Source organism: Ahaetulla prasina, chromosome 7, assembly GCF_028640845.1.
Source record: "Ahaetulla prasina isolate Xishuangbanna chromosome 7, ASM2864084v1, whole genome shotgun sequence".
Taxonomy (NCBI): Eukaryota; Metazoa; Chordata; class Lepidosauria; order Squamata; family Colubridae; genus Ahaetulla; species Ahaetulla prasina.
This window is the reverse complement of record NC_080545.1, coordinates 1,623,144-1,639,722: the sequence shown is the minus strand read 5'-3', so window position 1 is coordinate 1,639,722 and position 16,579 is coordinate 1,623,144. Positions and strand designations below refer to the sequence as shown.

Here is a 16,579-nt window from a genome sequence, read left to right as displayed (position 1 = left end):
TGGGTTGGACTAGTTTTCTAGTCCAACCCCCTGCCCAGGCAGGAAACCCTACACTAGTTCAGACAAATGGTTATCCAACATCTTCTTAAAAATTTCCAGTGTTGCAGCATTCACAACTTCTGCAGGCAAGTTGTTCCACTGGTTAATTGTTCTAACTGTCAGGAAATGTCTCCTTAGTTCTAAGTTGCTTTTTTCCTTGATGAGTTTCCACCCGTTGCTTCTTGTCTTGCCTTCAGGTGCTTTGGAGAACAGCCCGACTCCCTCTTCTTTGTGGCAGCCGCTCAGATATTGGAACACAGCTATCATGTCTCCCCTAGTCCTTCTTTTCATTAAACTAGCCATGCCCAGTTCCTGCAACCGTTCGTCATAGGTTTTAGCCTCCAGTCCCCTAATCATCTTCGTTGCTCTTCTCTGCACTCTTTGTGTTGCAGTTCCTTCTGTCTTGCACAAATGGACTTGACCATTCCTGACCACTTCCCCAAATCAAAAATAAAACCTTGCAACAAAGAAGCTGGATTTTTGAGCCCTGTAAAGGGGAGAAATATAGGAGGTGAAGTTGGTGGCCTCCAAGAAAACAAACCTTTGCATGTGGTTACCTTATTTGCATAAAAATTTACTCAACGTGTGTAAATGAATACAAATGATTCTTGTGTATTATTTACTTGATCTGTGTGGTGGCCCATCTCATTTAAGCAACTGGATCAAGAAGAGAAGCAACCTGGAATTAAGGAGAAACTTCCTAACAATGAGAACAATTAACCAGTGGAACAGCTTGCCACCAGAAGTTGTGGGTGCTTCATCACTGGATGTTTTTAAGAAGAGACTGAACAGTCTTGTCTGAAATGGGATAAAGTCTCCTGCTTGAGCAGGGGGTTGGACTAGAAGACCTCCAAGGTCCCTTCCAACTCTATTATTCTGGGTGCTAGGTGCTGCTTTATGTGCCAAGTGCTGTTTGTAACCTTGAAGCCCCTACGTGGTTTGCCACCAGAGTATTGCAAGACCTTTTCTCCATCAATTTTAAGCTGTCCGACTTGGACATCCTGGGAGAACCTGCTCGAGAGACCCCACTTTCATAAAGTGAGAGACTATGTGTGTGGAAAAACTTGCAGGTGAGCATTTTCTGGGGTTATGTCTCCATTTCGGAATGGACTTCCCTCCGAAATTCAACCTGTTCCCACTTTACTAGCTTTTTGCAAGCTATTGAAAGCCTCTGGGAGAAGCAGCCAACCGAAGTGACTGATGATTGCGTTGCTTTTGATTAATTGTCTTTATATCCTTTTGCTGAGATGCTTTATTGCACCTCTGTTGATGTATATGAAGAATCTCTTAGATTGCGGTGGACTGTAAACCTAATAAATAAATTCACTGGGGTGTGTGTGAGTAATTGGAGTAGATTTATTTGCAAAACAATGTAAGATCTCTTCATCTATATGCTTATCTTTGGGCAGTGGCACCAAATAGATGCTCTAATTTTTCTGAATGGAACAAACAATAAGACCGATTGGTGTACCAGGACACATCCATTCAAGTATTAATTATATTAATAGCTAGATTCAAGGCACTTCACTTACGTGCAACTGTGTGGAAGTGGTTTACCTATATGCTTTCAAGCTGCATGCTTGTTTGTATGTTGTACTTTAGCTCAGAAGTCCCTGTGAACCCCATCCAAGTTCTGGCCCTCCATAGCTCCAAAGCACAGCTCTGTCTATGATGAATACAATGTTTTGTTCCAGTTTCTCTGCTAGATTAAAGCAGATGTGCACACAGATCACTTAGTAGGTTTTTCTTTTAGAGTAGAATAACAAGAGTTGGAAGGGACCTTGTAGGTCATCCAGTCCAACCTCCGCCCAAGCAGGAGATCCTATACCATTACTGACAGATGGCAGTCCAGTCTCTTCTTGAAAACCTCCAGTGATGAAGCTCCCACAACTTCCGAAGGCAACTTCTGTTCCATTGGTTGTTTGCTCCCATTGTCAGAAAATTTCTCCTTATTTCCAGGTTGAATCTCTCCTTGGTCAGTTTCCATCCATTATTCCTTGTCTGGCCTTTGGGTGCTTTGGAGAATAGCTTCACTCCCTTCCTCCTCTCTGTGGCAGCCCCTCAAATATTGAAAGATGCGATCCTGTCTCTCCTGGTCCTTCTAGGCTAGCCATGCCCAGTTCCTATAACCGTCCATCATATGTTTTAGCCTCCAGTCATCTTGGTTGCTCACCATCTTGGTTGCTCTTTTCTGCACTTTTTCTTGAATCTCAACATCTTTTTTATAATGTGGTAACCAAAACTGGATGCAGTACTCTAGGTGTGGTCTTACTAAGGTTCTATAGAGTGGTATTAGTACTATTAGTATTAGATAATCACGTTTCAAATTTAGTACAACCGGAAAGGGTTTTCTGGAACCTTCACTGATTGTAAAGTGGGAGACGTATGGAGATTGTTGACGACTCTTCATATGTTGCAGAATCAGAGTTTTTTTAGATGGAGAAAAAAGGCAAGGAAAGGAAGACAAACTAAAAGCCAATTATGTTATGGAAAAGAAAGAGAATCCCTGATCAGCTATGGATACCAGAGGGAGCCTCAGGAGAGACCAAGGATGACTTCACAAAGTACCTGGTGAGATGCAGAATTGGCTAGGACTAGTCGTTCTGATCATCCAACCTTCATTGTTTAAACAGTTAGATCCATTCATGGAATCTGGAAAGTGTTACCGGCAGTTCCTTGAGTCAAGTCCCCACAGGATTTGGCCTGGCCCTCCTCACAGGGTGGTGCAGGACAAATGAACCAGGAACAGCATCTACTCTTGGTTCCATGTCAGGTGCTGCTTTTCAAACTTCCACATCCTGGCTGGAGAATTTGGGGAGCACATATCAGTCCACATATCAGTTGCTAAGTTGGAAAAACACGGATCTATAAAAGTAAAGAATAGCAGAATAGTCAATTTTAAAGGACTGTAATATTCTAATAAACATTGATATGGAAGGATTTCCTTGATATTTACCAGAAGTTCGTGCTTTGTAATCGATGCAGGCTAGAGACGAGCCACATTAAATTTCGTTCAGTTGCTGGCCTCAGTTTTTCCTTGGCTGATTCTTCATCTGTTCACACTTTTACACTTTAATAAGCCCGTGTGAATATTTGTGCATATTTACCTATGCTTTTCTCTACCGTGTACAGTTTAGGACAATGTTTTTTCCCCAAATATATGCATCCTGTATACATTTTTCCTAGTATATGATCTTTTGCAAGTGGTCTCCTCTAACACAAGCATTTTTTTTTCTTAAGCATTTTTTTCATATTTTTGTACATGACACAAAGTTCTGAAACCTGACTGTAACTGTCTTTTGTGTCATATCCAAGACTTTTAGGGAGTGAGCAAAAGTCACATTAAAATGTAAATGAAATATTTTTCTGAATTGAAATTGGGGTGACTAAAATGCCAGCCTTCCTGGAGCTCTTTTAATAATGCTGCGGAAGAGAGAATAACATTTTTTAATCACCGTCGAGCCATTATGACACAATGTCCTAGATCTGCTTTATCTCGAAAGAGAAAACTGGGTTACTTGTGGTCCTCTTGATCTTGACAATAATATCATCAACCTGTTTTATCCGATCGTCATGTATGGCTGTGAAAATAACCCGAGTAACAGGATAACAGAGTCGGAAGGGACCTCGGAGGTCTTCTAGTCCAACCCTCTGCTCAGGCAGGAAACCCTAGACCATTCTGGACAAATGGCTGTCTAATCTCTTCTTAAAAGCCTCCAGTGTTGAGCACCCACCACTTCTGGAGGCAGGCAGTTCCACTGTCAGGAAATTTCTCTTTAGTTCTAGGTTGCTTCTCTCCTTGATACATCCACCCTTCAGCATTTGCTGGATGGAACTGACAGGAAGTGGAAGTCAACAGTATGCGGAGAATTAGAGGTGTTCCATAATTTAAAAGCTCTTTTTCTACACCGTGGACCTCCAAGGGTCATCCAAGGTGATGGCCATCAGGTGTGTGTTGACAGCTGCATCCAGCTTTCGTCCCATGGTTACAATCACCATATTGCCTTTTTTCTTTGTCTTTTTTTTAAAAAAAGTCCTCTATTAGTGCTCAGAGTCCCCAGCTTGCTTGCTTTCTTCTTTCTTTCTTTTCTTTCTTTCTTTCTCTTTCCTTCCTTCCTTCCTTCCTTCCTTCCTTCCTTCCTTCCTTCCTTCCTTCTCTCTCTCTCTCTCTCTCTCTCTCTTGCTTTCTTTTTTTCCTTCCTTCCTACGCACAAATTTGGCAACGTGAAAAAACAACAACAACCAGTGGTACAAGCTTCCTGACTTTTTGATGTAGCTATACCCACTCTGCATCTTTCCTGTCTCTCCAGATTCTCTGTCCAATGTTGACATGTAGCCAGAATTAGGAAAGGTTCTTCCCCGTTCCCATTTAACAACTGAACTGGATTTTGTGTGTAGGCAGGTGTGTGTTTTGCCTGTCTGTAGCTTCCTTGACACTGGAACTCCATTTCACAGGAAAATTCCTGCATTATCCCGACTCCCAAACTACAGATCTTGTAAGAGGAAAGGTGGCTTGGAGGCTTTTCAGCACCCAAGGAGAGGAAATGCTAGGATTTTTTTTAAAAATAGAAAGCCATAGAAATGAATACAAGGGGAATGAAGGACATGGAATTTCTTTATTTCTTTGTGGGCCTACAAGCACTTTGGAAAATATCTGAGCCACATTTTTTTTTACTTTTTCTAAAAGGTTTTTTTTTTTTGTAAATAGTATTCCACAGTCTATCCACATTCTATCAGCAGTTGCATTTCAGTGTCTCCTACTTGAAGTTTTATGTCACTGTTAACATTTCATGATGCTGAGTTTAAAAAATGTACCCATTAAATTGCAGGAGGAACTGATTTTATGTGCTCTGTGATTTGTTCCTTCGTGGAGCTCCGTAGCATGAAAACGGAGGCTTAAAACCAATTTTATCTTTGCTTAGGATTGCACCATCCAAAGATATGGCTCAAGTTTGAATTTTAAAATTACTGCATTTGCATCAAAAACTTTGATTTAGTTTGTTTGGGAATAATAAAAATGACAATCCCGATGCAGATGTTAAAAGAAGTTCAGCAGAGCTGAGTGTTAGCGGCTGCTGACAGCCATTTCATTCTGCATATTTTGGAAACATGAGTTAAATTGTTACAAGCCACAGATTTTTATATATATTACTCACTCACTCAAATATATAAAAATAAAGTGCCACTGATTGTAGTCTCATAAAGGTTAAGTAAGCTTCTCTGAATGTTTGGTTTTGCTTAAATAGTGAAAATTATTACCTTGCAAGAGCTTTCTAGGAAGTCAAAGGAGAAATGGTTAAGATGGATGATTATGAAGGTGATAAAAATAAAGATTCCATTTTCTATTTTTTTCTCAGTATTGCACCACAGAGGGGAAAAAAAGTATGTTTATTTGGAATTTCTTTTAAAATGGATTACAGTTGCTTTTGCAAACATTAACTTTACAGCCGTATTTTTCTGAGCCTTTTAAAGATATTCATCTACTATTTGACTTTCATTGTATGTACACCAAAAATCTCACATTCTACTTTATGGCAACATCCAAATATATCCTGCAAAAGATTTTAAGGAAGGAGAATCACATGCAACCCGTAACCATGGTGAAGTAAATCTTGGTTCCCTCCATTAATCCAATTTTACAAGTCTGCTCAATATACTGAACCATAAATTAACAGCTGAGTTAGCATAAGGAGGCTGGGTTGGGACTCTGCGGACAAGCCCCCCCAGCAGGCTGAACCTGGTTAGTGTTAACCTCGGTTCTTTGTCTTGGGGCAGGAGGGACTAGGAGCAAACACAGTTTGTTCAATGACTTTATAGCGCCCTGGGCTCAGAAAACCAGGGTTAATTAATGATCATGCAAATACAGTCTTTCCGGATAAGAAATGAATTCTCGCACGCTCCAATCTGGTGATTCACTTAGGATTCAGGTGTCTTGTGAATCTGGGGCGCAGCGAGTGGATGGTGTCAACCTAACCATTCCCAGCCTGGCCCTTATCTCGAACTGATGATGTTACCTAGTTGGGTAATGAAACGTCTACAAAAACCCACCAAACTCAGACCGCACCAAGGACCCCTCATTTCAACCCTGAGCTACAAATACAGGTAGTCCTCGACTTACAGCAGTTCCTTTAGCGACCCTTTTGAAGATACGCCGGCACTGAAAAAAAGTCGCTAATGATCATTTTCCACACTTACGACCATTGCAGGCTCCCCCTGGTCTCCTGATCAAAATTCGGACACGTGGCAAACTGACTCATATTTATGACGGCTGCAGCATCCTGAGGTCATGCGATCCCCTTTTGCGACCTTCTGACCAGATTCACTTAACAACCGTCTTCCTAACGTACGAACCGCAGCGAGAAAGCTGGGGCAAAATTCACTCCACGAACGTTTGGCTTAGGATGGAAATTTTGGGCTCGGTTATGGAAGTGAAGGACTGCCCCTATAAATCAACAAATCAATTTCTCCTATTTTAGGGGGGTTTATTATTATTGGGGGGGTATCCCAGTCCAGGTAGCCCTCGACTTCCGACCACAAGATAAAAGCGAAAAACGAGGCTTGGCCCCAGCCTGCATCTCATCACCTGCGCCCCTCTGAGCGCATGGGAGCGAAGGGACCACTCCATCCATCCATCCACCCCCACCACGGCGCATCTCCCCTCCCACCCGAGCTGTCACAAGGGGGCCAGGTGCTGGGGAGCCCCTACCTCCCCCCTCCCCATTGGCGCCTGCGCAGTGTCAGGTCCTCCTCCTCCTCCTCCCCCGGCGGCCCCGCCCTCTCCCCTCTCCCCCAGTCTCCCCCCCTCCCCTCCGGCTCCTCGGCCGCCCAGCAGCTGCCAGGCAGGGAGGCAGACAGGGAGCGTCGGTGCTCGGCCGGGAGGGCAACGGAGGAAGGCGGCGGGCAGCCGGGCCAGGCTTCCAGGGAGAGCGGAGCGGAGCGGCGCCTGCCCTGGGCGATGATCCGGCTGCGGGGCGCGCTGTGCTGGCTGGGCGGCTGGGCAGCGCTCCTGCTGGGCTGGCCGGCCGATGCCGTGGCCGCCTCCGCCAGCCTGCAGCTGCCGCCCTGCCGGGAGGTGAGAGCCACGCGCGATCGCGGCGCCTGCCGGGCAGGAGCGGGGAGAGGGATTCCCGCGGGGACCCACCGCTTCCCCCCCGCCCGGGGAAGGGGATGCCAAGGGGTTCCCGAGGTCAGCCAAACGGGATCCCGTCCTTTCCCCCCTCCAGGGTGGGCGGTGGGCTCCGCTTCCCCTCCGCCGCGCGTGGGGAAAGCCTCCCCGGGAAGCGGCCGGGCTGTCCGCGGAAGCTCCAAGACTTCCGCGGGGAGAGGGCTTTCTCTCCTCTTGTGGCTCCCACCGGCTTTATTTCGGTGGCTGACCCGGGAGAGGAGACCACCAGGAAAGCCCAGGAGGCTCACTTAGACGGGGCGCTGGGAAAGGCAGCCGGTGCTCGGCGCCTCTGATTTCTGGCGGAGAAAGGCTGCGGGGATTTGGACAGTTCCTGGGCTAGGTCGCCCGGAGCAAAAGAGGGGAGAGATGTCCCCAAGGGTTATGTGTGTGTGTGTGTCTTGCTTGTGTTTTACAATCACAGTCACAACCATAACCACAACCCTAATAAACCTAATTTGGGCATTAGCCGCCTTGAACCTCAAGCACAGAAATGGAGCTGGCCATCTTCTTGGCTTAGAGAGAATAAACGGGATGCGTCTCTTAAATTTGTCAAGGAACAAGATGGGCTAATAGATTTCCTCCAGAATCCAAACTTGGCTCTGGAATAAGCCTGCTTTTCGTGTTCACAGGGTAACCAAATTCTTCACCTTTTTTTTCTAATTAAATACCTCTATTTGCACAGCAACCGGTTGTTCAGCCAGTTACTGAGTTATCTTGCAGTTTGCTTCAGTCCAAAACTGAAAAAATAGACTTGATGCCTACAATGTTCTTACAAGCCCTCTTTCTAACAAACCAGGTTAATCCTAACTAGCCTTAGCAGGCTTTTTTTTAAAAAAAATTATTCCTTGCCCTCTTTCTCATTGTGGAAATGTCTTTTGCAACTCAGAAGTGCAAGTGATAAAGTTGTCGTCCCGTTGGGGGGAGAAATGGGCTTTTCCAAAAACGTATTCCTTGGAAAGCGAGTTTGCAATTGCATCCGAGAATTGTTGAGGGTTTCCCATTTGTGTTTCGAGGAACATAGATGGTCCGTTGGGATGAAATATCAGCCTGGGGTGGGTGGGGGTGTTGGCTTTGTGACCCAGACTCCGGAGAGAGCAAGGGAAAATTGGAAATTCTTCACTCCTGTGATGCAAAAAGGAATATGGTTTTAGGAAAGTTTGATTTGTCTCGATCTCATGTCTATGCAGGAAGGGAATAACTGCCTTCTAGACGTGTTTATTTTATTCTCCGATTGGGGTTTGATGATCCCATCCTGCTTAGCTTCTCATGCCAGAGTCAACTAACCAGGATTGGATTCTTGCGCCTTGGATTAGGATGCATTGACCTTGCTCTCAACTGATCTAGAACCCAACGGAGTAGAGAACATCGTTGGGAAAGGGAAACGATTCCTCTGGCCTTAGAAAAATCCGAGGCAGTGAATCGAACCTCCTTATTCTCATTTCCTCTCCTGCAGCTTTTAATCGTTATCTTACCGTTAATGATTGTAACTGTGATTGTGATCTGTGACCTGTCACTTTGTTGTTATGTGTGTGCCCACTGAGAGCTTATACCCCGGAGACCCTAACCCTTGGGGGTCTCTTTGGAAACAAGGTGGCCAGGAAGGCAACTGAAGCTTGACTTGAAAGAGTTTGTTATCTTTTGGTCGTAACAAGTGGCAGCACTCAGCTGTAGGGTTCGTTTATTTATTCATTTAAATTTTTGGCCCACTTTTAGTACTTTATAAGCAACTCAAGGCAGCGGACATACCTAATACTCCCACCTCCTCCTCCTCCTCTTTTTCCCTACGAAAACAACCCTGTGAGGTGGGTTGGGCTGTGAGAGAGGGACTGGCTCAAAGACACTCAAGTGGCCTTCATGCCTAAATCTGGATTAGAACTCACAGCTGCCTGGTGATTGGCCTGAAGTCACTAGCTGGCTTTCATGGCTAAGTCAGGACTAGAACTCATAGCCTCCTGGTGATTGGCCTAACGTCATCCAGCCAGCTTTCATGGCTGAGGTAGAACTAGAACTCACAACCTCCTGGTGATTGGCCCAATGTCATCCAGCTGGCTTTTATCCTAAGGCAGGACTAGAACTCACCCTCTCCTTGTGCTGGGATGATGAGATGAGTTGGTGGGCTCCCTCCTGCCTGGCCAAGAGAAGACAGACTCCCCAACTGTGAAAGATGCTTTATCTGGATTTCTGGATTGATGGCCTGAAAACTTCCTTCCAGCTGTCGGGTTTGAATGAAGACCCTTGTTCTTATTCAGGAAGTTTATTCGGTGCCTGGTTATTATAGGCGGCTTTGTCTTTTGTGGTACCCAATCTCTGGCATTTCAGCTTTAGAGACACTGGCGTGGTTTTATTTCTCTATTACATTTTGGAGAGAAAATAGGACAAACAAGCAAGTCCCTTGCTTATATGGAGGCAGGAGAAGCAACGTTCTTTGTAATGAATGCTGACATACTGAGTTATTCCGTGGCTGCTTTGCTTCTATCATAATTCCCCCGCTCCAAAAAATGGTATTTTCCTTTGAAGACCGAGCTTTTAAAAATCTGCCCCCCTGGACTTATCTTTCTGCTCCTAAATACTCTTTCATTGGGCTTTGGAGAATGGTATTTACTTATTTACTTTTAAGGGGCTGGAAGGCCACCAAGCTGCAAAACCTGAACTGTATTCCTTTCATTTCCAAATTCAGCTTAATTCAGCTTAAAAAACTGAAAATGGTCAGTTGGAAATGGAAAAATTCACAATGGTCCCCATCCAGGGAAACACCCCCTCCCCCCATCTCCAGCAAGAATAAATAATGGAAGACAACAAAGGTTGCTTGGGTTTAGACTGGAGACTTCAAGTTGGGCTGATGAGATGATGATGATGATAGGTTTCATGGAGGTTAGTCTGTGTGGGTTTGAGGCTGTTTTCTTCTCTGTTTACATTTGCTTGGTCAGCTTTTTGTATTCCGCTGTGCATTTCTCTCTCTCTCTCTATGAGCATTTCCTACTGGATGCGTGCAAAATAATATGTGCTCCGGCTTTGCGCTGGGCCTGAGTTTGTCCGAGCCCGATTCTGCCTCTTGCATTGTTCCCCCCCCCTCCAGATTATTTCCTCTGCTTCCCTTTTAAGCTCAACCAGGGCATAAATGTGCTGTTTCCCCCCCCCCCAACATACACACACTGCTGCATCCCTGTGCATAATCTCTGCTCCAGCCCCTGAGTCAGAGTGGCTGAAGTCATCCTGAGATGCTATTCATTCAAGTAACGTTTCCCCCACTGAGAGGCATCGAATCTGCTGGGCTTTGTCACCCAGGACCCCAGGGGGGAAACTCTGGAGTTCGGCCTGCATCTCAGTGATATTATCTGCCAGGACAAATCAGAACTGCCAGTTCTTTATCCGGAGCATTGAGTTCTACCCAAGAACCTCCTAGGACAGAGGTCATCAAACTTGGCAGCTTTAAGACTTGTGGACTTCAACTCCCAGAATTCTCCAGCCAGCTATGCTGGAGAATTCTGGGAGTTGAAGTCCACAAGTCTTAAAGCTGCCAAGTTTGATGACCTCTGTCCTAGGAGGTCGTACAATTAGACCACAATTGAGCCCAGAATTTCTGTTGCCGAGCGAGACGCTTGTTCAGTGGGTTTTCTTCCGTTTTACAACTTTTCTTGCACCGTCCGTTAAGTGAATCACTGCTGCTGCTAAGTGAGTAACCCAGTTGTTGGGTGAATCTGGCTTCCCCGTTGACTTAGCTTGTCAGAAGGTCCCACGAAGGGATCATGTGACATCCGCCCCTCCCCAAGACATTCAAGACATTGAAACAGCTCTTTCTGATGTTAGTATCCGATATTGCTTTCTTTCAAGGAAATGGTTCCTTTCGTTTAGTGCAGGGGTCTGCAATCTCAAATACTCAAAAGAGACATTTGGACCCGTTTCCCACAGAAAAGAAAACACCGGGAGCCACAAAACCTGGGTGGGCGTGGCCAACTCGATGTCACTCACTTCCACCAGTTACATGATACCCCCCCCCCGAGCCACACCTACCCAGCCAGTCATTAGAGCAGAGAACCAGTCGTTAAAAAACACAGGGAACCACAAAATCCTTTTGACGTATCTCTTTTTCCCCTCTCTCACCCTCGCTCTGTATCTCTCTGTCTCTGCCCTGGCCACTTCTCCATCCCCTGCCGTTGCCCTTACCTTCTCAGGCCAGGCGAGGAGTGACTGGGAGGGGAGGGCGAGGGGTGAGGCCAGCCAGTGGTGGGATCACCTGACAGGGAGCCACAGCAGAGGGCCCAAAGAGCCGCATGCAGCTGGTTGCTGACCCCTGGTTTAGTGCAATCACTTAATTGCTTGATACAGATCCCTAATATTCAGATGTTGTGGGAGCTTCCTCCCTGGAAGCTTTCAAGAAGAGACTGGGCTGCCATCTGTCAGAAATGGTGCAGGGTCTCCTGCTTGGACTAGGGGGTTGGACTAAATGACCTCCAAGGTACCTTCCACCTCTGTTATTGCGTTATTGTAACTCCTAGTGAATAATAACAGGCCACTTCATGGCGAAGGATAGAAGCGGGCTCATTATTGTATAAAAGCCGGCTCATTATTCTGTAGATAATGAGTTATCAGTAGGATAATGACAGCAGAAAAGCAACACATTTGTTTTTAAAAAAACACATCTAAAGAAAAATTTGGGGGGAGGGGAAATACCGTAGCTTTCATCTATCTGACCTACCTCCATAGATTTTAGCATAGTTTGCAATCTTGTATTTATTCCCCTGATAGGAACATTTGGGATTAAGATATAGAGAGGTGTATTGAAGGGTGTTTTCCAACCGTTGCCATTTTAAGATGTGTAGACTTAAACTTCCAGCAAAAATCTGGGAATCGTCTGGCCCATTCTTTCATTTGATTGGCGGTTTGAACACAAACCATCAACAATGGAGCTTTTTCCCAAAAGGTTGCTGGACTTCTTTGGTTTTTGCCTTTGAAAATGTTTCCCTTCTCATCACATCGATTCTGAAGAAAAGCTGGAGGAGCTTCTTGGAAGAGAAGCAAAATGTTTTCAAAGGGGGAAAAAAAAAAGAAACCAGGAAAGTCCAGTCACCTTTTGGAAGGAAAAAAAAGAACCCACTTTTAGGTCATTCATGGCCTAGAGGATGGAGGATGTCCACAGACCTTCAAAAATGGAGTAGAAAAATGGAAATAAGGAAAAATCTGGATGGATGTAGAAAGTTCCACACCATAATTTGGTAAAAGGGGGGGAAGGGTATTCAGAGGTGGGTTTCAGCAGGTTCTGACCGGTTTTGGAGAATCGGTAGCAAAAATTCTGGCTGGCCCCACCCCCATCTATTCTCTGCCTCCCGAGTCCCAGCTGATGGGGAGGAAATGGGGATTTTGCGGTATCCTTCGCCTGCAGTGGGGATGGAATGGAGATTTTACAGTATCCTTCTCCAGCCACGCCCACCAAGCCATGCCTACAGAACCAGTAGTAAAAATTTTGGAAACTCACTGCTGGGGGTGGGATGGGGGGTTGGAAAGGCTGAAGCGGGGGGGCTTGCAAAACTTTGGGCTCTCCAATTGAAAAGGCCGTTATCCGAGACAGCAACCCTTCTTTTCCGAAGAGCAAACAGAAAAGGCCAATTAGGAGGAGTAATTCGGCCCATTGCAGCCAGCAACGAGAAACTAATTACCCAGAGAGCCCGAATGAGCCTAGATTGGTTTTTTCCCAAAGTGTAAATGGATGCCGGTTAACAAATGATCGGAAACAAATAAATGCCTCTCTGGGCGCTTTGCTTTGCCTTTGCCTTTGCCAGAAAAAGAACCGCTCCGAGGAAACCGCCTGTTTCAGCATCAGGAGTCCCACAGCTGGTTTTGTGGGTCTAAGGAAGGGCTGAAGGTGCTCGCTCGGAGTGCCAAGTTCGAGAATTGGGAGACACACACACACACAGACAGAGGTTTAGAAGGCCCCAGGGCATAAAGATGGCCAGAGGTATGGGTGTGTGTGTGTGTGTGTTTTAAACCTCACAGCAGCCCTTTACCTCTCGTGCAGGAGATCGAGATCATGAGCCCCTTCATCTTCCTCTGCTGCCTTTTGCTGTTAGAAGCCTCCCCCCTCCCCCCTCCCTCTTTTGGCTGAAGGGAAGGAAAGTGGGGGAGAAAAAGGGAGACTATCCCTGGGAAGAGGAAGGGAGTTAATTATCCATGCCGCCTTAAGTAAATGAGGCATTTTACAATAGTCCTTTACAATAGTCTGTTTTTGCCTTGAAGTTAGTAAGTAGTTGCTGAATTGTTTTGGCAGGCAAGGAATGTGAGATAGACAGACAGACAGGCAGGCAGATAGAGACCCAGTAGATAGACAGATAAATAGATATAGATGATAGTTAGATAGATACAGTCATGTTAAATAGATAGATAGATAGATAGATAGATAGATAGATAGATAGATAGATAGATAGATAGATAGATAGTCTCATAGATAGACAGATAAATAGATATAGATGATAGATAGATAAATATAGACACATTAGATAAATGATAGATAGATGGCTGGATAAATGATAGATAGATGATAGATAGATGGATGGATAGATAGATAGATGGATGGATGGATATATGGGTGGATAGATATAGATAGATAGATAGATAGATAGATAGATAGATAGATAGATAGATAGATAGATAGATAGAGAGATAGAGATAGAGAGAGATAGAGAGATAGGCAGGCAGGGAGGCAGGCAGGCATTTAATGAATTTGATACCAAGCATTTAATGATATTAATTTGATTTTAATATTAATTTGATATTAATGAATGTGATACTTCCTGGTCCAAAAACTAGGGAGTGTCTGCACAGAACCAGGGAGTGTTTACTCATTGCTGGAACACACCATTGGAAAAGTTTTGCTCCTTTGCTGGCTGGAGCTGGTAAAATATTCAGAGTCGTGGCCAGGATTACCATCTGTCTGCTTTGTAAACTGGCTTGGCATGGGGAGGGGAAACCCCGTGTTGTGACTCCGCCCCCCCCCCCAGCCTGCCCTCGTGGAGGAGGATGACTCTGAGAGTGATGGGGAGGAGCCGACAAGGTCTTCCTCTCCCGGACCCTCCTCCTCCCTGGCAATGCCTCAGGCTCCAGCTGCTGAGGATCAATCTTGGATTGATCCGAAGCAGCGACGAAAAGATAAGCGCGCACAGCAAAGGAAGAGGTGTGGCAGGCTCAGAGATAGCTGAGTCACTGAGCCACACCCCACAGGGGATAAAAGCGGGTAGAGTTGCCATCTGGCCCTTTGGAGTTGTTTCAAAGTGTGAACTTCGCATCAGGCTATTTTGGAGTTAAAGGCCTGGGTTGTGTAAAGGATTCTTCTGTGCGCTTTTGGCTGCCCCGGCAACCGATTATAGACACGTGGGTTTCCATCTCCGAAAGAGATAAGGAACTTGGAACTTGGCAGGCATTTGGACTGTAGCTGCCAAGTCTGTTGTCCACGAGGGAAATCCAGGTTGGTTGAACAATAAAGGACTATTAGCCGCTCACTTCTGCATGAGGTGGGGAGGGGGACAGAACACCCTGGCACTGCAGCACAGGTAACGATTAAACCGGCCTTTGAATGAGCAGAAATGAAGATGCCGATGATCAATGGCTGGTGTATTGGGACAGTCAGTCTCTAATCAAACTTCTGTGTTGCTTCATTTATTCCAAGAATGATGTGTTTTAATGGCTTGTAACAAGCCAAATACGTCCAGACCTTATTTCTAATTGCCCTCAAAGCTCTTCTATTTCCATAACTTTCTGCCTTTCCCCTTGATTTAATACAAATTGCTTTGCTCTTCCTTTTCCTCAAGTTATTCAGATTTGCTCTAAAATTACATACGTTATCCTTTTGATTCCTTTTCTGAATTCTAATGCAAACGTAGAAGGTTCCTGAGATTAAAATGATGGGTTATTTGTTCAAGAGCCTAGGATGAACGCTGGTTGGCTTTGATCTGCTTTGACCTGGGAGCTGCATGTAAGCAGTTTATGGTGTGTTCTCTACTTGGCTCCCGGCTATGTCTCTGCTGCTATTGCTGAGCTCATCCAGTTTCTGATTCCAATAATGTAATCTATTTCATTTCTGTGTACTGTGTCTGGTGATGTCCATGAATACATGCATCAGTTGAAGAACAGCATAACAGAGTTGGAAGGGGCCTTGGAAGGTCTTCTAGTCCAACCCACTGCTCAAGCAGGAGACCCTCTACCATTTGAGACAAATGGCTGTCCAATCTCTTCTTAAAAACTCCCAGTATGGAGCACCACAACTTCTGGAAGCAAGTTGTTCTACTCATTAATTGTTCTCACTGTCAGGAAATTCCTCCTTAGTTCCAGGTTGCTCCTCTCCTTGATTAGTTTCCATCTGCTGCTTCTTGTCCTGCTTTCTGGTACTGGAGAATAAATTGACCCCCCCTCTTCTTTGTGGCAGCCCCTCAAATATTGGAAGATGCTATCATGTCACCTCTAGTCCTTCTTTTCATTAAAGTAAGCATACCCAATTCCTGCAACCATTCTTCACGTGTTCTTAGCCTCCAGTCCCCTAATGCAGGGGTCTCCAACCTTGATCCCTTTAAGACTTGTGGACTTCAACTCCCAGAGTACCTCAGCCAGCTTTGCTGGCTGAGGGACTCTGGGAGTTGAAGTCCACAAGTCTTAAAAGGACCAAGGTTGGAGACCCCTGCCCTAATGTGTTGGCAATAATTGGATTGTCAAACCTGATAGGTCCTTCTCTTCTTCACTTCTGTTCCCCATTGCACAGGATCCAACTCTGTTTTCGTCCATAATATTTCCCCACCGTTGGCATTCCAGCAGCCCCTCTTGCTTGACTCTTCTGTCTCTTTCAAGCTAAACCTGATCATGAACCATCATCCAATTCTTCTGCCTCAGCAGTTGAACCATCAGTGGTCACTCAAAGGGCCCTGCCTGAAGATGGCCGTATTTTGGATTAGGAGGGGGAAAAGAGGCTTCAGAGCCGATGGCTTTGTGACATCTGTCTACAAAGACTTCCAACAAAACAATTTTTTTTTTTTGCCAGGATTACGTGTGGCTCTGTAAGACGCTGCACCAGAACAAACACAATTTCTTCGTGCAATTGAAGACCTGGGCTGCAAAGTCTTCTTTTGACTTCCAGGTCCAAAGTGCTCTACATCTTTACCAATGGTTCCTGTTCCCATAAGCATCAGGAACTCACGGGATAAGTGGGGAGATGTGAACACCACAATCCAGACTCAAGGGATCTCACGCTCTTTCAGAGCCCAGAGATTGTGTCCTGTGGCCACAGAAAGATGGATCTATAACCCGGGAAATGTCTAACTAGGTCAACTCCTTTCTGCAAAGATAGCTGTCACCTGTCTTTTTCCAAGCAAGTCCAAAACAATCCTAATTTTTTTT

At 45.3% G+C, this 16,579-nt stretch overlaps 1 protein-coding gene across 1 annotated transcript in view; it reads left to right on the top strand.

The window, feature by feature from the left end:
- The first annotated feature begins 6,891 nt into the window (after nt 1–6,891).
- ELAPOR2 (endosome-lysosome associated apoptosis and autophagy regulator family member 2) overlaps nt 6,892–16,579 on the top strand; it is a 72,611-nt gene continuing 62,923 nt past the window's right edge. Inside the window, exon 1 of the mRNA XM_058191511.1 lies at nt 6,892–7,111. Coding sequence (XP_058047494.1) covers nt 6,995–7,111 — 117 coding nt within the window. The 5' untranslated portion in view covers nt 6,892–6,994. The remainder of the gene's footprint in view (nt 7,112–16,579) is intronic.